Genomic DNA, 26,217 nt, shown 5'->3' on the forward strand with positions numbered 1-26,217 from the left:
CAGAGTCTGTTTCCCACGGTAGGGGTGACTAGAACTAGAGGGCATAGATTTAAGGTGAGAGGGAGGAGGTTTAAAGGGGATCAAAGGGGTAAATTTTTCACACAAAGAATAGTGGGTATCTGGAATGAGCTGCCTGAGGAGGTGGTGGAGGCAGGAACAGTAGCGACATTTAAGAGGCATCTGGACAGGTACTTGAATGAGCACGGCATAGAGGGATATGGAATTAATGCAGGCAGGTGGGATTCGTATAGATAGGCATTATGGTCGGCATGGACGGAAAAGTCGGAAAGCTTCAACAACATGTCTCTTTTCGGCAATACTGAAGTTCTGTACTACCAAGTGACTATTAATATTAGAATTATTTAATGCTACTTCACTTATTTTATTGAAGCAAAATCTCTCATGGGTTTATGTATTGAGTTGTAACATTATTTACAGGAGCTTACAGCGATACAGTTAACTCTGTGTGTATAGGTATGCTGGTGATTCAGTATTGTGTTGCAGATTTGTGAGTTGGGGCCATGTTGGAATTCTAATGCAGTTTTTCAGGAGGGGTCCAGGGGATTGCACAGCACTCATTCTGACTGGTGTACGTCCCACGGGTGTTTCCTTACATGTTTAGGGCCGGTGGGTAGCTTTCACACACAGCACAGGATATTGTGGCAGGTGTTGAAGTGAGGCATGTGGCACTTGGAGAGCCTGAGAGAGCGTTGGTCAATAAATGTAGCCTTGCGAGTGTCACTTCCAAGAGTCTTCAGTTTTTAAGTGTTATGTCAATGCAATCAAAGAATTTTGATTCAGGTCCAAGAGTAGTATTGCTATAATTGTACATGGTTCTGGTGAGAAAACATCTGGAATACTGTGTGCAGTTTTCGTCTCCACATTTATGAAAGGATATACTTGCACCGGAGGCAGTACAGCAAAGGTTCACTTGATTGGTCCCTGGGATGAGGGGGTTGTCCTATGATGAGAGATTAAATGAATTGGGCCTGAATTTCTGGTGTTTCGAAGAATGAGAGGTCATCTCATTGAAACATATAAGAGTATAAAGGGCTGGATAGAGTAGACACTGAAAGATTATTTCCGCTGGTCGGGGAATCTAAAACACGGGGGCACAGTCTCAGGATAAGACATGTGATCATTTAGGACTGAGATGAGGAGAAATTACTTCACTCAAAGGGTTGTGAATCTTTGTAATTCTCTACCCCAGAGGGTCGTGGATGCTCCATCGTTGAACACATTTAAGGCTGGGATAGATAGATTTTTGGTCTATCAGGGAATCAAGTGGTATGGCGAGCGGGCAGGAAAGTAGAGTTGAATCCTAAGATCAGCCATGATCATTGTGAATGGCAGAGCAGGCTCGATGGGCCATATGGTCTACTGCTGCAGAGCAGTTCAAGCAAGCAGCTGATACTGTGGTCATTGTGGAGTGGTGGGGACACAAAACCAAAGGGCAGCTTTTGGAGTGAAGGGCTGGATACCTGAAGGATTAACCGCAGATGGGGAAGTGAAATGCACAGAAGAAGAGCGAAAAGATTTGTAGGGCTACGGGGAAAAGGTGGGGAGTGGGACTAGGTAAGTTGCTCTTGCAGAGAACCGGCACGGACACAACAGGCCGAATGGCCTCCTGTGTTGTAACTATTCTATGATTCTATGCTTCTTGTTCTTGTGTTTGAGCCACTGTTTGCAATAAATAAGATCTCTGATGAAGAAACACCCAAAACCTCACCACCATTCTGTTCTCTTTACGGATTCTATGTGACTGGTTACATATTTCTATTTTGGGGTTCCAGCTCCTGCAGTTTTTCTTTTTTATTTAATTGTCAGAATAGTTCAATTAAAATTCTGTCAACAATGATTTATTTTTCAGGCAACTGTAATGAGCATTCAAGCATCTTTATTGTTGAAAAAACTAGGGCACACAACAGGGGTTTCTACTATCGTACTGTAATATAGGTTACGAGGAAAATTGAGGCTGCTTTTGTAGTGCTGAAGCCCTCGGCAGCTGCTGCAGCTTCCTGAAATATGGGCCCCATACACTGCAAGGACTCACTACAGCTGACTGTTATTTAGTGATTCACTGATTTGTGTGGGTGCTGACATGTTTATGTTCAGCTTGCAGCTGGCTGTGCAGGACTCTCCCCTTCAGGGAAACAGTGCCACCTCCTGCACAGGTGACTGTCTCTGTCTCTCTGAGATTAAAGCACCTTGTGGAGAAGTTGGGCCTATTTTATTTTGGAGACTTTGAAATGATCTAATTTTTCAAGATTTTGCTAGGAGTTAAAAATTGTTAGCTGTGCTGAAGGGTTCAAATTCCGGGAGAGGGGTTAATAATGAGGAAGGTATGAAGAAAAGAAAGGAAGCTGGGTGGAGCCTGACATCTAAAGGGTAATGGAGCTATGGAATAAGTTACCAGGGAAGGACCAGAAGTAGCACAGCAGAACTGGGTTCAAAAGCCAATTGGATGTGGTTCTCAGAGATTCAAGAATATGCTGAACTATGGAAAAAACAGTCAAGCTATTTCTGTAATTAGTGAAGCACTGATAATCAATTAGTGCTTAATTCATGTTAGGCAAAAACAGTATCGAGTGTCTTGAATTCCTCTATCAGTCCTGTAGTAAGAGATCGGTGCAGTGCCCAGGTCTAGGCTCTACGCCTGGTTTGTGCTGACTTTGCTGTTGAGGTGTTACTGTTGATCTCGTTGCTGCTGTAGTTTGGAGAACAAAGTCAAGCAGGGCTCCCACCAGTGATCACAATGATCATAATCCTTTGCTTCAAAATTTATGTGTGGCCACCTGGTGAGGACAGAATTTGACTTGGCTGTGATTTATTCCTCCTCTCCTCCCTCTCAAATAACTGAACTGCTTGCCAACTTTCACTGTCAGAGATCATGAAGGACTGAAGATTGGCCACTTGGAAAAGGTGTTAGAAATTTTGCAGTGGTAGTGGAGCTGCTCCCTTTCAGAGAGTAGGGTAGAATAGATATAGAAACCTTCTTGTGATAGATGGCATGATTTGCTAATGGCTTTTGAGAAGATCTGAATTTAACTCAAAACTTCCATTGTGTTGGAGTGAGCAGCATCACTTTCAGCAGGGAGTGTCCATGTGCCAAAGCTTTTACCCACCTCATGAGTTTGAAGTGGGACCTTGTGACTTTCCCAGAAGATTGGTGTTCTGCTTCTGCAGTGCCCTCTGCTCAGCAGGTTGTTTATCAGCAGAAAAGTACTGTAATCATCATCAGTACAGCACATCCCAGCAATCCACTGTTTCACAGATCTTGAGCAGCAGCAATATCTACATACTTTGGGGTGTGTGTTTGCAGTCAATGTATTGATCAGTTCTGATCGGTCAGTCAGTTTAGTGGAATATTGGGGAGGTGGGGTTGGAATCTGATCAATCGACTAGACTGGCATTGTGAGTAGATCAGTGCCATCATTTATTGGCAACAGTTTATTAAACATCTTGAATTGTGAAATATAAGTAATAGTGAGCGATGAGTGGCAACCTTACGATTGGCTCTGGCTGAAGGCCCTGTTTGAGTGTCCAGAGGAAAGTGATGGATTGTGCAGTTTTAGTTACTGATCTGATGCTGCTCAAAGGAGCATAGCATTCCGTGGCATAAATATCAAATGTGTCAGCTGGCATTTAAAAGCAACCACTGTGAAAGCTGGTGTAAGAGTGACAGAGGCCAGGTTGTGGCAGGGAGTTGACTAACTGCTCTCTGTGGCCAGGAGTTGCTCCTATGTACCGATTATGATCTTAATAATGCATGGGCAATATACAGGGGACCACAGTAACTGGAGTTTGCTGCCAGACTGAATAGTACCACAGCAGATTAATTGGTGCCTTAGCTGATCCTGTTGTTTGTGTTCATGTTAAAGGCTTTGAGCTGAATACAAGTCAGTCTAACTGTGGTCAGAATGGTTTGGTAAAGTGGAGTTTGTTAAATTGAAAGGGGGTCACTGTGTTGGTGTCTAGAATGGAGGTTGCTGGGCTCCTCTGGTGTTTAGTGCATTTGTTATTGCTGTTGGCATTGATGTGTTTGGTATTGGTGTTGCCCCCTGTGTTTTGCCATCTGGTGCATTTGCTGGAAGCTGTATGACTTGGTGAGAAGCATTTGTATAAGGTGAGCATGAACATGTTCACTGTATCTGGCCTTATGATGAATTTCAATAGCTCTGAAGAGTTTAAAATGTTGGTTAATGGTTTGATGCACACACAGGTTTATATTTATCTGGTGTGGAGTTTTCTGTGGGTTTTAGGGATGTTCTTTGATATCCAGCCAATCAACTAGCAAAACTGTTGCAATGGGGTTAACTGTGTTGGGGAAGGTTCTTCAAGCAAGTGTTTTGTCCCATCCTATTGTGATTCGAAGTCACTGCTGCCACAAGGTGACACAGGACAAAGATAAACAGCACAGTCCACCTTCAGGTGAGCACCACCACCGGGTAGTCCATTGCTTGATGTGTGATGCCATCGGAGGATTCCTGCAGTTAGGGATGAGCCATGGGCTTCGCTCTGCCAGCTCTCTTGCTGAAAATGCAGGAACAGCAGCAGAAAATAACAGGAATGAGAAACAGCAGGAGAAAAGTACCTGAAAACAAGAGAGAACAGTATAATTGTGGGCGCAGAATTCACAGCATTGCCCAGCTCTAACTTTATTTTTTAAAAATTTTATTTAGAGATACAGCACTGAAACAGGCCCTTCGGCCCACCGAGTCTGTGCTGACCATCAACCACCCATTTATACTAATCCTACACTAATCCCATATTCCTACCACATCCCCACCTGTCCCTCAATTCCCCTACCACCTACCTATACTAGGGGCAATTTATAATGGCCAATTTACCTATCAACCTGCAAGTCTTTTACATAAGATTTACAGCACAGGACCAGGCCATTTGGGCTAAACAGGTCAATGCTAGAGTTTATGCTTCACACGAGCCTCCTCAGCCTTACTTCAGCTCAACATACACCATATCCTTCTCTTCCTTTCTCCTTCATGTACTTATCTAATTTATGAGGGGCAGACAGGAAAGTGGAGTTGAGACCACAACCAGATCAGCCATGATCTATGAAGTGGCAGACCAGGCCAAATGGCGTACTCCTGCTTCTATGTCCTATGTTCTCCTGGCATCTATGCCAGTTGTCTCAACCATTTCATGTGGTAGCGAGTTCCATATTGTTACCACTTAGTGGGTATACATACATAGTGCAAACTAAAGCGATTAGGAAACTTGAGATAGCTCTGAGTGGCAATATTCTAGAGCAGCATGGAGGAGCACCAGTAGTAAGCAGATTGCCTACTGTTATTCAGGCTACTCTACCAACTTTACTGAGCCCAAAAATTAAAAATTATGAAATGCGACCAGCACTGAACGTTACCAGCTGGCATGGTGTCATGGATAAAGCAGCTGGCCTGATTAAGCAAATACATGCCTATCTCCAGCAGGCTGTGGAATGTTCAGCAGCAAGCATTTGTTTCATGTGGTCAGCAGGACCCTGTATCTGTTACAGCAGACCATTGCTGTATGGTATCGTCCAGAGAAGCTGCTATTTTTCTAATGCTCAGTGGCTCAGGACTATCTTCCTTGGATGAATTGTCTTGAATCGTTAATATTAGTTCCTTTGTTCTAAAGGGTTCAATATCTTCTTGGGCCTCATGGGCCCACATGAAGCCAGAGGAATACATTCAGCAAATTTGCAGTAATTTTCACCCAAGAATTTTAATTGGTACTTACAGATGAATGTCAGGATGATCATAAAGGAGACAAATCTGAGAATGTCAGACTGGTAGGATTCTCGAAGTTTGGCAATTAGGTTGTCACTGAAAATCTCTAGCTCTTCAAAGCTAGTTTGAGTAGACATTCTGGCAGAGCGCTGCAGGAGCGAATCAAAGGGAAATTCTACGGCACAGATTGTGTTGAATGGGCCACTGGGTAATTATCTGTAAAACACAATGACGACAGGTTTACTTTTTAATATTAAGAGGTATCTGGTTGTTAGGCAGGGAAGGGGCCTGAAAAATGTACACAGCAGTTAACGATTCTGAACTTCTCATCCAGAGGTAATGAGAAGAAAGTGCTGGATATGTACCTGGACCTGGTATTGTACAATGAGATGGGATTAATTAATGACCTCATAGTTAAGGCGCCCCTAGGTAGCAGTGATCGTAATATGATTGAATTTTACAGTCAGTTTGAGGGAGAGGAGTGGTTCCAAGACTAGTAATTTAAACTTAAATAAGGGCAATTATGAGGGCATGAAAGCAGAGCTAGCTAAAGTGAACTGACAAATCAGGTTAAGGGATAGGTCAATAGAGATGCAGTGGCAGACATTTAAGGGGATATTTCAGACATGTGTCGGGGTCAGGTCGGGTCGCACTTCCGGGTCCAGCATTTGGGCTCGGGTCAGGCAGGATCGGACACACTCTATCGCCACCTCAGGTAAGTAACTCTCTAATGTTAATTTATTTTTTGGACTTTAAAGGTGGTTTTGTTACAGTTATTTTAAGCTTGTGCAGGTAAGGAACAAAGTGAAAAACAGAAGGTAGGTTAACTGATGGTTGGGTCGGGTGCAGGAAAAAATGGAAGGACTCAGGCCGGGTCGGGCTCAGGGTTGGATGGCGTTCTGTCGGGCTCGGCTCGAGTCTCATTTGCAGATCCGAGCAGGTCTTTATTTCAGAGTACACAGGATAGATACATTCCAATGAGAAAGAAAAATTCCAAGGGTGGGACCCGCCATCCGTGGTTAACTGAAACAGTTAAAGATAGTATCAAACTTAAAGAAAAAGCATATAATTGCGCGAAGATGGGATGCAGGTCAGAAGATTGGACAGAATATAAAAAACAGCAAAGATTGACTAAAAGATTGATCAGTAAAGTAAAATTAGAGTACGAGAGAAAGCTAGCTAGAAATATAAAGACAGATAGTAAAAGTTTCTGTAGATATTTAAAGAAGAAAAGTTAACAAAGTGAGCGTTGGTCCTATAGAAAGTGAGTTGGGGAATGAATAATGGATAATAAGGAGATGGCAGATGAATTGAACAGGAATTTTGCATCGGTCTTCACTATAGAGGATACAAGTAACATCCCAGAATTAGCTGTAAGTCAGGAAATGGAAGGGAGGGAGGAACTCCAGAAAATTACAATCACCAGGGAAGTGATACTGAACAAATTGTTGGAGCTGCGGGCTGACCAGTCCCCGGGTCCTGATGGACTTCATAGGTTCTTAAAAGAAGTGGCTAGTGAGATAGTTGATGCGTTAGTTTTAATTTTCCGAAATTCCCCAGATTCAGTGAAGGTTCTGCTAGACTGGAAAATAGCCAAGGTAACTCCTTTATTCAGAAGGGAGGGAGACAGAAAGCAGGAAACTACAGGCCAGTTAGCATAACATCTGCCTTAGGGAAAATGTTAGAAGCTATTATTAAAGACGTTATAGCAGGGCACTTAGAAAAAGTTGAAGGTAATCAGGAAGAGTCAACATGGTTTTGTTGAAGGGAAATCATGTTTAACCAATTCGTTGGAGTTCTTTGAGGGAGTTACATGTGCTATGGATGAAGGGGAACCAGTGGATGTATTGTACTTAGATTTCCAGAAGGCATTTGATAAGGTGCCACATCAAAGGTTATTGCAAAAAATAAAAGCTCATGGTGTAGGGGGTAACATATTGGCATGGATAGAAGATTGGCTAGCTAACAGGAAACAGAGAGTAGGCATAATGGGTCATTTTCTGGTTGGCAAGATATAACGAGTGGTGTGCCACAGGGATCTGTCCTGGGGCCTCAACTTTTTACAATTTATATAAATGACTTTGATAAAGGTACTGAAGGTATGGTTGCTAAATTTGCTAATGACACAAAGCTAGGTAGGAAAGTAGGTTGTGAAGAGGACATAAGGAAGCTACAAAGGGATATAGATAGGTTAAGTGAGTGGGCAAAAATCTGGCAGTTGGGAAAATGTGAAGTTGTCCATTTTGGCAGGAAGAATAATAAAGAAGCATATTATCTAAATGGTGAGAGATTGCAGAGCTCTGAGATGCAGAGGGTGTCCTACTGCATGAATCGCAAAAGGTTAGTATGCAGGTACAGCACATAATTAGGAAAGCTAATACAATATTATCATTTATTTGATAAATGGGGAATTGAATACAAAAGTAGGGAGGTTATGCTTCAGCTATACAGGGCATTGGTGAGACCACATCTGGAGTACTGTGTACAGTATTGGTCTCCTTATTTAAGGAAGGATGTAAATGCGTTGGAAACAGTTCAAAGAAGGTTTACTAGACTGATAACTGGAACGGGCGGGCTGTCTTATGAGGAAAGATTGGACAGGCTAGGCTTGTATCCGCTGAAATTTAGAAGAGTAAGAGGCGACTTAATTGAAACATATAAGATCCTGAGGGGTCTTGACAGGGTGGATGTGGAAAGGATGTTTCCCCTTGTGGGAGAATCTCGAACTAGGGGGTCGCTGTTTAAAAATAAGGGGTTGCCCATTTAAGGCAGAGATGAGGAGAAATTCTTTCTCTGAGGGTCGTGAGTCTTTGGAACTCTCTACCTCAAAAGGCAGTGGAAGCAGAGTCTTGAGCAGGCTCGAGGGGCTGAGTGGCCTACTCCTGCTCCTAATTCGTATGTAAAGCAAGTTCAACAGAATCTGAAAGCAGGCTAACATTTCCATCAGAAAGCTTTTAGAACTGAAGGCCCTGCTACACGTTTCCAGCATTTGTTCTCTTTCCTGCTGTGTTTTACTCAACACGGTAGCCCTTTTGCTTCTGAGTTAAAACGTTGTGGGTTCAAGTTCCACTCCAGAGACTTGAATATATAATCCACCTTGACACTTCAGTACAGTCCTGAGCGAGTGCTGTGCTATGAGATACTTCTTTTGGATGAGACATTAAACTGAGGCCCTGTCTGCCCTTTCAGGGGCACAAAAGATTCTGTAGCACTATACAGAGAAGAGCAGGGGAGTTACTCACCCGTGTCCTGGCCAACGTTTATCCCAAAACCAAAATCACTGAAACAGATTATCTAGTCATTATCACATTGCTATTTGTAGGACCATGCTGTGCACAAATTGCTTTATTTCCTACGTTAAAACAGTGACCACACTTCAGAAGCACATAATTGGTTGTAAAGGGCTTTGGAATGTCCTGAGGTAATAAAAGGTACTATATAAATGCAAGTTCTTTTTATATAGGTTCTGTATTGCCTGGAGCACCTCTAGGTTCAGAGTAACCAAACCAAGAGATGATCACAATCTGCCACCCACTGTAACCTGATCCCTGCTGCCGTGCTGAATGCTGACTGTACTGAGTTGCTAGCACAGATGCTAACTGACAGAAGCCCACAGAAACAGAGCTACCGAAATCTGCTCAGCAGATTTCACTTTAGAGGATTCTCTAAGAAAACCTCGGCAAACCTCCTTCAAAGGATTAGTTAATCTGTATCTTTATGGAAGTCGTTAGACCTTTGGCTCCTGTCCACAGTAATCGTTATCAAACTTTTCTCTGTGGGGGACCCACTGCAAAAAGTGACACCCTCTCTTAACTTCAGAAAGATTAGCCACCCAAAAGCAAACAGTGCTGTCCTTTCATTTGTTTATGGCAGAGAAGTAATGTGCTAGTCAGACAACAAATAAGGCAATACAGAAACCTGATGATCTTGGAGACCCCAGTTTGGAAAAGAGCACGTCAGAGTATTATACAGTTTTGTAGCTTTCTTCTGTCAGTTTCCAGTAGTGTTGGTTGTATTTTTTCTTCTTCTGTCACCTCCACTTTGGGGGAAAGCATGATCAAGTTGAATTCTCAACTACATTCCTGGCATAGTTATATTTTGGAAATGTTACTATCAATGTTGGGTTTACTTTACTCAGCAAAAACTGCAAGTTTCTGAGAGTGCCAGCGTGCCTTCACGAATTAAGCATAATGTCCTTACCTTCTCACAGATTGGTATGCTGAAGTGCCACATTGTCCTCTGCTGTGTAGCTTGCACATGCCTTGCCTGTACTGCAGTCTGAGATATTAACAGCAGCTATGTTCACACTGAGGCAGTGTTTGAGTGTGCTCTTTGAGGTACTGTTGGCCTCTGGTCAGAGAATATAAGAGCCGTGTTTGCTGTAGCTCAGCCCCCGAATGAAGGACAAAGCCAGCTCTCATAAGCACAGGAATGCATTGGTTCAGACCAGCAATACTTGTTCAACTGTTAATGGGAGTTTCATTGCAGCACGCACAGCAGCAGCAAAGTCACACTCATACAGACCAGTCTAAGTAACTGTTTCTCTGTTGTGTTCAGGGTATGAAAAGTGGCACCGTAATTAATTGCTTAGATAAATATTTTTGACACGGAAAGTATTGTCTTAGCTGTTTGGTACAGGCTGAAGTCTAACTCCCCATTGCTCGAATACAGTATAGCCAGTTGAAAGGATCATCCTCCCAGTGTTGGATGTGACCTGGCTTTTTAGAATCGTACTCATGGTACTGCACCTGGAGCTGAGTACTTGTGGACATAGGAACAGGAAGAGGCCACTTGAACATGTTCTCTGACTCAACTAGATCATGCTAACCTAAACCTCAACTCCATTCATCTGTCTATGCTCCATATCCTTTGATACCCTACCTAACAAAATTTATCAATCTCAGTCTTTCATTTGACCCCCAGCATTCCACAGCCATTTGGCAGAGCAAGTTCTAAATCTCCACTGCCCTTTGCAAAACTACTCTCTGATTTTGCTGATGAATGGCCTAGCTCTAATTTTAAGGATATGCCCCCTTGTTCTGGATTCCCCCACCAACAGAAATAGTTTCTGTCTCTATCCTATCAAATTCCTTTCTCACTTTAAGCACTTCGATTAGATCACGATATGCAACCTATCTTCTTAATTTAACCCCTTTAGCCCCGGTATCATTCTGGTGAATCCATGCTGTACCTCCTCCGAGGGAACATATCTGAGCTGCAGTGCCTAAAACTGAGCACAGTATTCCAGATGGGGTCTAACCAAGACTCCACAACTGAAGTGTCACTTCCTCTGCCTTGAGACAAAGGTCAACATTTCATTAGCTTTTTTGATTTACTTTCATACCTGTGCACATCTTCTAGTGAGTTGTGTACATGGACATCTAAACCCTTTGTTTGTCCACAGTTCATAATCACACAGTAGTGAGAAAATACTCTGGTTTGTCTTTCTTGGATCCTAAGTGGATGACCTCACACTTAGAGTCATAGAGTCACACAGCATAGAAACAGGCCCTTCAGCCCACCATGTCCATGCCAACCATATTAAACTCCATCTGCTGTAGTTTTCTCACTCACTTAGTCTGTGTATTGTTACGACCAGGTGAGAAAGGTGTCTAGGGGTCCCTCTCAGCCTTCACCTGGTCTTACCATAACAGGGTTTAATTTTAAACACCCTGTGTTTTTAGCTCCCCCTTGGTGAATCCTTGTTCACCGCTTTCCAATTATAAGGCAAAGACACCAGCACAAGCAGACTTTCTTAGGTTTAAAGAGGAAAGGTGAAATTTTATTAAACTTAAACTTTACCTCTAATTCGGTTAACGCCTACGGATACATGACGCGCCCACGCTAGCATACACACGCGATACACACATGCAGATAGAGACAGAAAGAAAACAGAAGAAATAAAGTGGAAAGATTTGAGGCAATATCTGAGGAGGTTTTTTTGTGTTATAGTTCTTCGAGATCACTGTGGTGTCCTTTATTGTAGGTAGATCTTGCTTTTCATTGGGGCTCAGTATTCTTCTTAAACCTTGTTTGCTGTAGGAGAGTTTTCTCTCTTGGGGTTTGTATGTCTTTAGTGGACTTGGAGTTCCGTGAGAAAAAGATGGGAGCATGCAGACAGGAGAGGCTGTGGCGAGCCAGCCAGGAGAGATGGGCTGCACAGTGGCGCAGTGGTTAGCACCGCAGCCTCACAGCTCCAGTGACTCGGGTTCAGTTCTGGGTACTGCCTGTGTGGAGTTTGCAAGTTCTCCCTGTGACCACGTGGGTTTCCACCGGGTGCTCCGGTTTCCTCCCACAGCCAAAGACTTGCAGGTTGATAGGTAAATTGGACATTGTGAATTGCCCCTAGTGTAGGTAGGTGGAAGGAGAATTGAGGGAAGTTGGGGATGTGGTAAGGAATATGGGATTAATGTAGGATTAGTATAAATGGGTGGTTGATGGTCGGCACAGACTTGGTGGGCCGAAGGGCCTGTTTCAGTGCTGTATCTCTCTATGATCTCAGTCCAGAAGCATTCTGCTTTCTGCCCAAAACTGTTTGTACAAATTCAAAAAACTCAGGTTGCCCAGCAGGTTAGTCATATGACTCGCTGGTTTGACCATGTCCTTTTGTGTATTCGGCCATCTTAACAGTCAAACTGGAATGCGAGCTCCCCCGCCTTCAATGTCTGGTGATTAAAAGTCCATGGGTTGAATGTGTCAGGGAATGGTCCTTTGTCTTTTCCAAGCACTGTCTGTTAATATGCAAATATCTTTCCAGCGAAGGGTCCATTGTGGGTTGAATGTGTCAGGGAATGGCTGCTTTGTCCTTTCAAACACTATGTTAATATGCAAATGTCTTTCTAGGCAAGATCTGGCAATTTTTTTAACAAGTCCTTTCTTCACTTCAACAGTTTGAAATTTAATGTCCATGTGGCAAAATTAATATGCCTCATGCTTGGCAGGTGGGGACCTGCATGACACTATATATGACCCTTTGTAACTTGATGCTCCCATCCACACTTGCCTCCTCACTTAGTGTCATATGCAAACTTGGATATATGACTCCCTATTCCTTAATCCAAGTCATTAATATATAAGATGAAAGTATGAAGCCACAGAACAGATCCCTAGGGAGCACTACTTGCTCTGTCCCACCAGTCATTAAAGTTTTGCTTTATCCCTAATCTCTGTCCCTTACCTCCCAAGCAATTTCCAGTCTATGTCACAAGGTTACCTTCAATCCACATGCTTTTATTTTTGGTAATCTGTTGTGCAGAACCTTTGTCAAATGCCTTCCTAGTAGTCTGTACGGACAACATCCATGGATGCTCCCATATCCACCATACTAGTGACCTCAAAAAGAATCAACTTGCTTAGTCAGACATAACCATTCATCACAAGGCCATGCTGACGCTTAGTTCATACTTGTCTTAAGTGCTCATTCACACTGTCCCTGATAATAGATCCCAGTAACTTCCCCACAACTGATGTTAAATGAATTCTGCCTCCCTGACTTTCCTAAACAATGGAGTGACATTTGAAATTTTCTAATCCAATGGTACAATCCCCAAATGTAGGGAACTAATTTCCTAGGGTGGAAATCGTCAGCTCCTGGAGAAATGTCTATCTTACTTTCTCCATTACCATTTATTAACTTATATTAAGTGTACTAACTTCCTCTCTCTGATTCTTTTTTTGTTCCCTTGTACTGTTCATAATTTTTCCTCTATTGCGAGATTGGATAATAAGTATTATTTTAACAAGTTTGCCATTTCATTATTGTCCATTAGTCACACCTGCACCTGTATTTAAAGAACCCAGATTCCCCTTTACCACTCTCTTAAAGTATTTATTAAAACTTTTGCTGTTAGCTTTAATACCCCTTGCGAGTTTTGTTCCTCTCATTACTTCCTTTGTACCCTTTAGTTGCTTTTTATAGCGCTCTCAGTCTGCTGTATTTTCACCTTTCCTTATCTTTTATGCCACACTATTATTCATTTGTGGAATGTGGGCATCCTTGGCAAGGCCAGCATTTATTGCCGCTGCCTTGAACCACTGCAGGATGTGTAATGAAGGTACTATCACGGTGTTATTAGGGAGGGAGTTCCAGGATTTTGACCCAGCGACAGTGAAGGATCGGCGATATATTTCTAAGTCGGGATGGTGTGTGACTTGGAGGGGAACTTGCAGGTGGTGGTGTTTCCATGTGCCTGCTGCCCTTGTCTTTCTAGCCAGTAGAAGTCGTGGGTTTGGGAGGTGCAGTCAAAGAAACTTTGGCAAGTTGCTGCAGCGCATCTTGTAGATGGTACACACTGCTGCCACTGTGTGCCAGTGGTGGAAGGAGTGAATGGCATCCACCACCTTAAATTCTCAGATGGGTTGCTTTGTCCTGGATGGTGTTAAGCTCCTCGAGTGTTGTTGGAACAGCACTCGTCCAGGCAAGTGGGGAGTATTCCATCACTCCTGACATGTGCCTTGTAGATGGTGGAAAGGCCTTGGGCAGTGAGTAACTTGCTGCAGAATACCCAACCTCTGACCTGCTGTTGTAGCCACAGTATTTATGTGGCTGGTCCAATTAAGTTTCTGGTCAGTGGTGGCCCCCAGGTTGTTGATGGTGGGGGATTCAGTGATAGTAATGCTGTTGAATGTCTTGGGGAAGTGGTTGTTGGAGATGGTCATTGCCTGGCACTTGTATGGCACACATGTTGCTTGCCACTTATCAGCTCAAGCCTGAACACTGTCCAAGTCTTGCTGCAAGTGGACATGGACTGCTTCATTATCTGTAGAGTTGCAGATAGTACTGAACCCTGCAATCATCCCTACTTCTGACCTTATGTTGGAGGAAAGGTCATTGATGAAGCAGGTGAAGTTGGTTGGGCCTAGGCACTGCCGTGAGGAACTCCTGCAGCAAGATCCTGAGGCTGAATTGATGGTCTCCAACAACCACAACCATCTTTCTTTGTGCTCGCCTCACTGTCTCTGTGTTCCTCGCTATCTCTGTAATCTTCTCAGCTCCCCAAGCCTTTGAAATCTCTGCACTCTTACAATTTTGGCACCTTGGGCATCTCCGATTTCCATTGCTCCACCATTGGTGGCCGTGCTTTCAGCTGCCTTGGCCCTAATCTCGGTATCTCTCCATCTCTCTACATCTCTCTCCTTTTAAGGTACTCCTTAAAACCTACCTCTATGACTAAGCTTTTGGTCATCTGTCATGATATCTCCTTCTGTGGCTCAGTGTCAAATTTTGATTGATAATGTTCTTGTGAAGTACCTTGGGACATTTGCTATGTTAAAGGCACTATATAAATGCAAGCTGTTGTTTTCATCTACCTTGATATTGTCCTTTACCTCATTTACTTAACTACACAAGTGCAACTTCTGTCTTTCAAGATTATTTGTTAGTTTTGTCATGTACCAAATACTACTTTGAATACTTCTCACTGTTTGTCAGTTTACAAATTAGCAGTTCTGCTCAGTTTTCTGTGATCAACTACTCACAAATCCCTCCAAAGTTTCCCTTACATGGGCACCTCTCCAGTGTAGGTGAAGGCCATTCTATCTGTGCAATCTTCCCTTGCCACATAAGTGATCCCAGGAATCTGCAACCCTCCCACTCTATGCCATCTTTCTAGCTGTACGCTAACCATCCTAAACTTGCGTTCCTTTTCTGGTCCAGTGTGTGGATCCAGAAATGGCTCCTCTGGAAGTCCTGCTCCTTAATCTAGTGTTTAACTTGTTGCAGTCCCTTTGCTGAACCTCAGAACTACTCCTGCCTATGTTATTGGCTGCTACATGAACCATGATCTCTGGCTGCTTGTTCTCTCACTCCAGAACCTTTTGTATTCACTCCACGATGCCTGAAATGCTGACACCTGGGAAGCAACATATCTCTTGGGATTCTGAATCATGTCTACAAAAGAAGTTACCACTATTAGCCTATCAACAATCATCATTCGTCTTTTCTTACTACCTCTGTTGTTTTTCCCATAGGTAGCCACTTGCTCCTCAATGTCTTGTAGTTGCTCTTGATTCTTTTCCTCTCAGTCACCCTTTTTGTCCACATCGCTGATAGCATTAGACAAATTGCCTAACACAGAGTAACAAGATTGAATTGCCAGCATTGGATATGGAGTTGGGTAGCAGGCTCATACTCTTGTTGCATGTGGAATTGGTATTAGGATTATGCTCCTGGATTTGGATACAGAGCTGGCTTATCAGATCATGCACCTGGTATTGAATCCACAGCCCTGGATTCCAGTATTCCATGTTATTGTGGAGACCTGTTTGTGTTTTTGTTTGGTGTTGCACCCAGTTCCTTGCAGTGAGGCAGCCTGTCCCTATATGGATGGTCTTGTCCATGGAGTGACACTTTTACTTTTCAATATATTTTGCACCATTTAACTACTCGCATGGAACATGGGGTAATTTAGCAGTGAAGCCTGTAAATTGCTCTGAGAGCCCTTCAAATGCTGCCCCTTAGTTGTGAGGAGAGAGGATCAGCATAAGAGTTAGGGATACCAGATTCTCCCTAAAGGGTAAATTCCAGAAGCCCTAGCCACCCTCCAGTGCTTTCTCCCGGGCGCTCATTCTTTCTGCACAGGTCTTAATGGTGGAGAGCAGCAGTTTATTCGTCCGTGGGGTTGGCCATCACAGCCAGGCCCAATCCTGCCCTTGCGTGGTGTCCACCTGCACTCTTTCTGGCTAGGATTGTTGAGCAGTGATCGGGCCAGGAGCCCTGGCTGGTTTTTGCTCCCCAGCGCCCAGGAACACCAGGCTCCATGATATCCCAACCATGTTGATGGAGTGCTTTCTCTGGCAGTGCCCAGCGCTCCCGTTGTTGACACATTTGTTAGCAGCTGAGCACCAAAGACTTGGTGATTTGGGACACCCATATTGTCATGGGACCTGAAACCTGCTGTCAGGTCTTCATTTACAACCAAAGTTGCAGAGCCAACTCTCTATTTCCTCCTCCCTCCCCTGTTAATTGTATGAATTGTTAGATCTTTACCCTCCAAGGGAATAAATTGGAGCTGCATCAAGAAGGATGGTAAACAGAGAGCAGTGCATGTGGATCCTGTGTCCCATTTGAGTGCAACTCAAACAACTTAAAAACCTTAGTTGTACCCTGGCAGTTGTCATTTTCCAATGAATTCTTACCGTTAACTTGAAGGAAGTGTTGTCATGTCCTTGTTCTTTTCTTTCTTCTGTCTCTGATTCCACTACAACAACTACTCACACTAATTCCCCGTGTCTTTTTTTCTGCACTGTTCAGGCTCTCAGCTTCTCTGCAGATGGGCTTTTTGTGTTGTTACTGTGGTGACAATCGTTTTCTCATTTTATAAGGGATTCCAAGAAAGCCAATGTGGTTTGTGTTTTTATATCAGTGATGGTCAGGCTGTTAAATCTGACCGCAGTACAATTTCTCAGTGTCAGCTAGTGCATGCTACATACAAATGCTCTCTGTACTGAGTGCAGCACACGTCTTCAGACTTCAGAAAATTGCTGTTCACTGTTCCAGGAATTTTAGAACGTCACAGTACAGAAACAGGCCCTTTAACTCTTTTTCAAGTCTGCACCAAAGAATTCTACACGAGCCAATCTCATTCTGCTGCTCACTCCCTCGTAATTTGTCTTTTGCAAATAAGAATTTCATAACAATATTTGTGGCAGAGGATTCCACATTATAACCATCATCTGTAGCGAATTTGTGCAGCCTCATCCTTCAATCCTTTTTGTAATCTTAAATTTATGTTCACTCTCTTGTTACTGTATCATTAACTGGTAAAGTGAGTCATAGAGCAGAGTTCCTCGACCTTTTTTGCTTCTGAGGTCCCCCACCGTCCTGTATTATAAAAATTCCAAGGATTCCCTGTAACACGACATCTTTTTTTCTGTATAAAAATTAGTTATGCAATTGAACATATATTATTTTGTTTTACTCCTGTCTGCTATTGTTGGGGGCTCATCTGCTCTGTCACACCAAACATTCACAGCAACTCTCCACTTTGTATGAACTGGCTCAAAGACCAGTCTCTTTCCCCTCTCTGAGGATGGCTGCTTTGGTAAGTAACCCACGCCAGTCAGCCCCATGTTTCTCTGGCGTTGAGTGGCCAAAGGCTGACAGTATTTTTGCCCAGAGTTTTGTTGGCACATGCCTGAGGATTGCAATAATTGGCCGTATTTCCATATGTATAGTACAGAGATGGGGGCTCGGAGCCTGGTGCCTTTAGTCGCTCCTATTGCTGCTGTCCCGTGGCTCCCCATGACAAGGTTTGTTCCCTTTTATTTTAATGTGTGTTTTTCTCACACTCTCTCTTGCATTGTGTATTTCAGTGTGCCAGTGTTCAGATTAAACTAGAGATCGGCCATTGAGCCCTGATTATTTTTGGCAGACCCCATGAAACCTTGCCAAACCCCTGTTGAGAACCCTGGTCATACAGCATAGCAAGAAACAACAGAATCTCTCATTCACAATATTCTCAGACAACAGTAGATTGTAGCTCTTGCCTTGAACGCGTTCATACTTCAGACATTTTTATTGAGAAGATGAGGTGGAGGATAATAGTACAGGACATCACCAAGGTGGAAATATGATGCTAAATTTGAAAACTAGTGGATAGATAATACCAAACTTTGCTTTTAAAAGCATGAGATTCCAAGAGGAAGAATGAGGGTGGTACATCAGTGTGTATTGTATTAGTTACTCTGTTTTGATGTAATGTTGGCTTCTCAAAGGTTATTCAGAGCAGTAATATTCTTGGGCAAAGGCTGGTGATTACTGCTTATGAACTTCTATAAAACTCTGGCTCGGCCTCAGCTGCAGTATTGCGTCCAATTCTGGCACTGCACTTTAGGAAGGATGTGAAGGCTTTAGAGAGGTTGCACGAAGATTTTCAAGAATGGTTCCAAGGATGATGAATTTCAGTTACGTGGATAGATTGGAGAAGCTGGGGGTGTTCTCCTTTGAGAAGAGAAGGTTGAGAGGAGGTTTGAAAGAAGGTTCAAAATCACGAGAGGTCTGGAGAGACTATATTAGAAGATTGAGAACCAGAGGACTCTCATTTAAGGTTATTGGCAAAAGAAGCAATGGCGAGATAGAAAAAAGCCTTTTTAAACAGCGAGTGATACAGATCTGGAATGCAAGTGTGGAGGTAGATTCAATCGTGGCTTTCAAAAGGGAATTGAATGAGCACCTGAAGAGAAGAATTGCAGAGCTGCAGGGAAAGGGTGGGAAAGTGGGATTAGCTGAGTTGCTCTTGCAGAGCCAGCATGGACATGATAGGTCAAATGGCCTCTGTCTGTGCTGTAACCATTCTATGATTCTGTTTACCATTCTAACATCATCAAAGTTTATCGGTCATAAACACTGCTAAGCCAGTGATCACTATGCCATGCCTTCCATATGTTCCATGATAGCTTCTCAGAATTGTACCTACCTGCTGATTTTGTTAAGGTTTGGTGTTTGACCGAACCCTCTGCACATGCTCCTGCACAATACAGTGCAGTGAAATGTACAGCATGGGCTGCACTGTGCTACTTCAATATATTTTCTGTCCTTGCTTCCGAACTCTCCAGGCCATAAATCAACTTAGCCAGCTGGCTGCTAACAGGTGTCCAATAGCAGCCCAACAGTAACTCTGCATCCTTTTTACACTGTAGGAAGAATCCTGAATGCTGTTTAGCATCTCCCCAGGCAATCAGAGTCACAACATTTGAGATAGGAGAACTAGTGAGAGATAAAGGAAAAGCAGAACCAATTAATTAAAAATTTAGGGAATGTGTTGTACATCAATGTTACAGTGAGAGGTGTTGGTATGATGTGCCACAGTGGCGAGTATGGGAGGTATTAGAGAGTTACAGTGACGGGTGCAGGATAACAGTATTACAGTGAGAATGCAGGGTATATAAGAATAAATTACAGTGAAAGGTATTCTACTGGGGTTCATGGTATGTCAGCAAATGCTAAGGTGGTGGTGTATGGTATATCAGTGAGTTTTATACCAAATGTTCAAGGGATAGCTGTTCTGACGGTGAATGCTGCTGCAGGGTTATGTGCTACTTCCGATGTGCATGGTATATTGGTGTGTTACAGTGGGTTGCAACAGCAGAGAGCACATGTGAGTGTTTCAGTGAGAGGTGTGGCGTATGGTAGTGTGTGATAGCGGGGACATGAGTATATCTGTTACAGTGGGAACATATGGTACATCACAGTGGAAGTGTGTGGTGCATTGGCGTTTATCGTGGGGAATATGCAGCATATTGGGTTACAGGAGGGTCCATACTAGCTCAAAGAGTGGATACTACAGTTGTGAACAAATAAAAAGAATGGCGATTGCCATATATCACGCATTGTTGCACGTCGTAAAAGGATCAATATGATTGTGTATCGCTGATAATCTGGTGATGTAATTGTATATCCTTTCCTCTATACCCCTCCTTCCTGTGCTGCTTTGGTTTGTTTAAATGTGGTGTGGGCATTGCACTATTTGACAGATTTCCTGGGACTCTATTCTTGTATTTATCTGTGACGCCAACCTGGAGTTGTGTATTTTTGAAGCTGCTGCCTGTTTGAAGACTATAGCTTCCAGTCAGCATTGTGCAGAATAATGCTGCTTGGTGTACAATGTAATGAGTATTTCTTGAATGGAAATCAGGTAATGGAATATCAACATTTCATATAAATTGTACAAGGATATCACTAGTCGTTTCACCATCAGCTCAGCTACAAAATCAGCCTTAGAGGGGGGATAAAGATCTCCCACATAAAATGGATCTGTTACAGCCTCATCCCTGTTTTTAATTTAGAAGAGTCTCCAACATTGAACTGATAATTCAGAAATAAAAACAGAAAATGCCGGAAACACTCTGCAGGTCAGGCAGCACCTGTGGAAAGAGAAATGGTTCTTAACAGTAGGTCATCGAACTGAAATGTTAACTCTGTTTCTCTTTCTGCAGATGCCGTCTGATCTGAGTGTTTCCAGCATTTTCTGCTTTTTATTTAAGATTTTCAGCATCCACAATCTTTTGCTTATGACAGCAGTTCAGCACAGGTTGCGATATTATCAATCTCACCAAGATCACAGAATGGTTGGAACACAAAAATCTCAGACTGCTACTTGAGAGTGCTTATTGCTGGATCAGTTCAGTCAGAGCAGTAACTGGCCTCTACTGATCAATGAGTGCTTGGCAATGGCAATTTTTATACGAACATATGAATTAGGAGCAGGAGTAGGCCACTCGGCCCCTCGAGCCTGCTCCGCCATTCAACAAGATCATGACTGATCTGATTGTAACCTCAACTCTACATTCCGCCTACCCGATAACCTTTCACCGCCTTGCTTATCAAGAATCTATCTACCTCTGCCTTAAAAATATTCAAAGACTCTGCTTCCACGGCCTTTTGAGGAAGAAAGTTCCAAAGACACTCTGACCTCTAAGAGAAAAAGATTCCTCCTCATCTCTGTCTTAAATGGGCGACCCCTTACTTTTAAACAGTGATCCCTATATCTGTACAGTTATCTGTATGTGAACCTGGTATATCCGTGTGGTAATCTCTTGTGTCTTTGGGTAAACCTGATTATATCTTTATGGTAATTGCCTGTGTCTATGTGTGGACTTAGCTTGTTTGTACAGTAATCTCCTGTATCAGTGCTCAAGCTTTGTATATTTTCATTAACCTATGTGGCTGGTGGTTATATGAAAAAGGATCTCTGGTAAAGTAGCTAATAATGTGTTAATAGGACTCAGTGAAAAGCTGGATGAATATCAGGTTAGGAGCGTGAGTGAGGTTAGAATGTTTAACTGTTAATAAACCTGTTAAAGATCTTCATCTCATTTATGTTGCATCAGACAACATAAAGAACTCATTACAGTTATATTGGAGACATCTTATATTGATGCCTCCAGTTATGCTCTTCTGCAGAAGAGGAAACATTCTCTCTCTATCCACTCTATCAAAACCTTTCATAATTTTAAAGACCCCTCAGCCGCCTTTTCTCGAGAAAAGAGACCCAGTCTGTCAATCCTTTCCTGATGTGTATACGCACGCATTTCTGGTATCATCCTCGTAAATCTTGCATATTCAGGAAAACTACATTTTGTGTGTGCTCCATGTTGGTTGCTGTGTACATGGGGTAAGTATTTTTCAGATGGATGTTCATCACTATAGCATGATGCAAAGTGCTGTCAGGCCCTGGTTTTGAAGCTGATTCTCTGTCATTTTTTATCAGGTGTCGGCATGCAGCCATTGCCAAGTATTTTGGAGATGAGGTGCCAGCCTGTAATCGGGCCTGCGATCACTGCAAGAACCCAGAGATTGTGATGAAACAGCTGGATTCTCTGCAGAGATTTGATATCAGCAAGGCCCAGGAATCTGCCAAAAAGCCAACAGCCAAGGGGCCATTTGGGTACATCCACGATATGTATGAGGGAGGAAGGAAGGGTTATGGCTTTGAACGGTAGGTGCATTATGGTAAGATTTACCTTCAGCATTTGCAAGTGATGTACTGGTACTGTGTGCATTGTTGACAAAGTGGATTGAACATTGTAGGAAAAGAGGCAGTGTAATTCGTTGGAGTTTGAGATGAAACCAGGCTCGTATGGGAAAGCCTTCTGCTAAAAGTGGTCATTCTGACTGAATACACTGTGGAGCTACACGACCAACCTCTCAAAAACAATTGATGTTGATTTATTGCAAAAACCCAATATTTGCTATGGGTTTCGAATTAATGGATTAAGGAGAAATTTGCTCAATTCTGACTGTCTAGCTTGGCTTTACACCTAGCTGACAGTAAAATGTTGTGTTTGAGCTGATGGACACGACTGGAGAATAAATAGTACCTCATAAAAATATGAGGAATTAAATTGCAGCATAACGAGCCTGTGAGCTAGAAACAAGTTGTCAATGTAAAGCCAGCTGGTTACTGCACATTCAGTAACATGGCCTCCTGCACATTATATCAACATTATAAACATGAATATTTTGTGCCCTGTGCTTGTTCGCAGTGAGTTCAACATTTGCAGCTTGAATATTTAAAACTTGGACAAGTAGAGAGTATGGTGTTGAATGTATAGAAACTGAGGGGAATTACATTAACATGCATTCTGCTCAACAGCTTATCAAATCCATGGAATGAACATATAGAAATACAGTTTAAAGTTAGTTTAATAATATGACATTGTATCTGTTAGTATGCATGTCATGCAGGCCCCCACCTGCCAAGAATGAGGCACATTAATTTCGCCACATGGACATTAAACTTCAAATTGTTGCTGGGAAGAAAAGAGGGCCTGCTACAAGCAGTTGCCAGGCCCCTAGCCAGAAAGACATTTCTGCATACTAGCAGACAGCATTGGAACAAAGGAACCAGTCCCTGCTGCCATACAATACACAGAGCAGACGTGGTCAGACCAGGTAAGTCACATAACTAACTGGTTGTTCCAGAGTTTTGAACTGAGAGTTTTAAATTGGAGAAACAGTTTTTGAAGACAGAAAGCTCCTGGATTGAGAACATCTCTTTCCTGTCTGCTCCCATCTCTTTCTCACGGAACTGAAACCTAATGAAGACACATGAACCCCAAGAGAGAAAAGTCTCCTACAGTGAACAAGGTTTGAGAAGAATAGTGGGACCCAACGAAAAGCAAGATCTACCAACAAAAGAACTCTACAGTGAGCTCGAAGAACTGTAACAAGCTCTTCAGATATTGCCTCAAACCTTTCCGCTTATTTTTTTTTCTTCTCTTTTTCTGTCCCTATCTGCGTGTGTGTATCGCATATGCATGCTAGCGTGGGTGTGTAGTGTATCCGTAGGCGTAAACCGAATTAGAGTTTAAGTTTTAATAAATTTCACTTTTCTTTTTTAAACCTAAGAAAGCCTGTTTGTGCTCATTTCTTTGTCTTATAATTGGAAAGCGATGAACAAGGATTTACCAATGGGGAGCTCAAAACACATTATGTTTAAAATTAAAACCCTGTTACAGTAAGACCAGCTGAAGGCTGAAAGGAACCCCTAGACTCCTTTCTCACCTGCTCGTAACAATGCACAATGTGCTAATGAGTGGATCATGTGTAGTTAACAGCAAGCATGGAATTAGATTCAGTAGTTAATAGCAGGCATGGTAACCAATTGGCATTACGTTCACTAACAAGCGCCCCGCTCCCCGATATAGTAAGCAAGCTCGGAATTACAGTGCTGTAATTTTAAATTGGGACGCTTATTCTAAACAATACTGCTAACGTTCAGGCTCATGGAAGAAACATTTCTAAATGTTTGAGATTCTGGGGCAGTGGTAAGTAGCTACTAAATGCTTGTATTTGACAAAGTAATTATGTGGAGCCAAGGCAGTGTGCTGCTCAGAGGCAAGCTTTCATTATAAGCAGCTCTACCAGCAGAAATGTGCAAACTCGCTTATGGATTAAAAGGACAAAAGAAATGGAGATCTGGTATTTGCCTCATTCCGGTCTGATATTTGTCTCATTCAATTCAGCAGTGAAGGTGTAGCGGTTAATCATTTAGAAGTAATGGTACAGGTTGATAATTAAATTGTTACAAGTCCCAGAGAAACAGACAAATTGAAACAAGCTTTTTCTGACCATCCTAATGTACAGCCTGACTGAGCTGTGAATGTCTCGATGTGTATGTTTTTTCTTTTTCTTGGAAAAACCTTAGTGAAAGATTTGGGTCACATTGCAGGATACAGGCTAAAAGCAGTAAAAGAGAAACTAAAGTAAATCAGGAGAAGGTTGTCATGCCCATATATTGCTACTTTTAAGATATGAATTTTATTCAAGGTGGACTCTTTAAAATTGAGTTTACCTCTTTTTTTAAAAATGGTGGGCAATGCTGAAAAAGATGGCCACCGAAAGTCAGACGACCGAGCCTTGTGAGTTCAAACATTGCCTCATTGTCTGTAAAGGACAAAAGGATACGTTCCAGGCTAAGAGGGGTCAATTACACCCATCCTGAAACCATCAAGAGACATTCCTGAATTGAATGGGTTCTTCTGAAATAAAGAAGGTGTGAAGTAGACACATCATAACAGAATAATTTCATTCCAACATCTAATGGCCATGGATATCATATCTTGGCCATTGTGTGGTCACAACAGGGGAGAGGGCCACACATCTCCTAATAGAAGTTAATGCGAGAGATTTTTACCTTAAAAGATAGCTCTGGAGAGAGAGAGGGAGATCACAAGAACATCGCAGAAAAGCAGTCCGGCCAAGGAGTGCGAAACGAAGTCCAGCTAAAACAAGGAGCCCTACTGCGCATTCTACACTTCAGCTTGGTGCAGCAGAGAATTGAAAGTGACCACCGCTCCAGTCTAATGTCTTAACCGCCAGAAAACTACAAACACCCAGGTCTGCAACTTTAAAAGAAACTGTCCCCCGAGAAGATTCAACAGATTTACTGTGGATTCCAAACACCTACCTCTCTTCAAATCACTTACCCTTTTCCGCTCCATCCATCTGTTCTTTTGTGTGTGTGTGTGTGTGTGTGTGTGAAAGTGAATGTATGCATAGGGCGCTTGTGTAAAAAAAAAAGTTATCTTTTGTTTAACCTACGAGAAAACCTGTCATTTATCTGTTTATTTGACCTTAAAAACACTCAGCGGCTAACGCATAATTTTCAACAAAACACAATTGCGGTCAGTTGAGAGATGAACATTGGGAACCACCTACACCCCTTACCACCTGGCTGTAACATAGTGATTCGGTGGCACGGAGCTTGGGTTTAAAAGCCTGAAGATTATAGGAAGAAGAAAAGAGCAAGTTCCACAGTATCAAATAAATCTGCATATTTTTTCATCACTTGTGGCTGAACACATCAGCATGGGCTTACAGACAGGCTGTGGACTGATATGAGTTGCAATATTGTGTGAAATGGCCTGTCACAAATTGTTGGAGACTGGATTATTTGATATTTGATCAGCTCAATCTGTCTTTTTAGTTGATTCTTCTCTCTGTTTCAGATATGATGATGAAGGTAATGGCAATGAATCAGATGGAGAAAATGAATCCAGAAAGAAGGAATGGAATGCATTTTTTCAGAAACAGATGAAGCTGCGGAAGGTAAGGTTCATGCAGGAGTGAACTGATTTCACCTTTGAGCATACTGCGGCAGTTTTTGTGTGGACTGTGTAGTTGGGGAGGTTTATAACTAGAAACACAACACCCAGTCAGTGAATGTCTCCATCTCAGCCTCTTGGCCGAAAAAGGCATAGTAACAATGGCAAGACTGAAAGAGAAGAGAATGGGTGGAAAGTGGTGTGATCAGTTCTCTAGTTTTTATGCTTTCTGTGCAAAGTGTCTCTTAATCTCTATCTCTCTCTTTCCCATAGAATGGAGAGTCTGAAAAGGATAACTTCGTATCACCTGGTGAGTATGTTTAACATTTACTTGCGAGTTACACTGCTGGGTTTTATGTATTTTCAATGTAAAATACATTCAGGAGCCTTGCACACCATATTTGAGGGTCCCACCCTCTATTGTGATGCTACCAGCACA

General features: G+C 42.6%; 1 protein-coding gene and 1 long non-coding RNA gene across 6 annotated transcripts in view; one reads left to right on the plus strand and one right to left on the minus strand.

Annotated features, from left to right (window-relative positions):
• Positions 1–26,217, plus strand: part of recql5 (RecQ helicase-like 5) — a 152,509-nt gene that overhangs the window by 74,298 nt on the left and 51,994 nt on the right. For all 5 annotated transcript variants that reach the window (XM_068057849.1, XM_068057852.1, XM_068057850.1 and 2 more), the window contains exons 8-10: positions 21,941–22,168; positions 25,683–25,782; positions 26,052–26,088. In XM_068057849.1, coding sequence (XP_067913950.1) covers positions 21,941–22,168; positions 25,683–25,782; positions 26,052–26,088 — 365 coding nt within the window. The remainder of the gene's footprint in view (positions 1–21,940; positions 22,169–25,682; positions 25,783–26,051; positions 26,089–26,217) is intronic.
• LOC137384198 (uncharacterized) lies at positions 1,881–17,038 on the minus strand. Its single transcript, XR_010977540.1, has 3 exons — positions 16,869–17,038; positions 5,743–5,948; positions 1,881–4,594 (listed from the first exon to the last, which is right to left on the minus strand). It is a non-coding gene; the product is annotated as an uncharacterized lncRNA (long non-coding RNA).

The sequence above is a fragment of the Heterodontus francisci genome, chromosome 26 (genome assembly GCF_036365525.1).
Source record: "Heterodontus francisci isolate sHetFra1 chromosome 26, sHetFra1.hap1, whole genome shotgun sequence".
Classification (NCBI taxonomy): Eukaryota; Metazoa; Chordata; class Chondrichthyes; order Heterodontiformes; family Heterodontidae; genus Heterodontus; species Heterodontus francisci.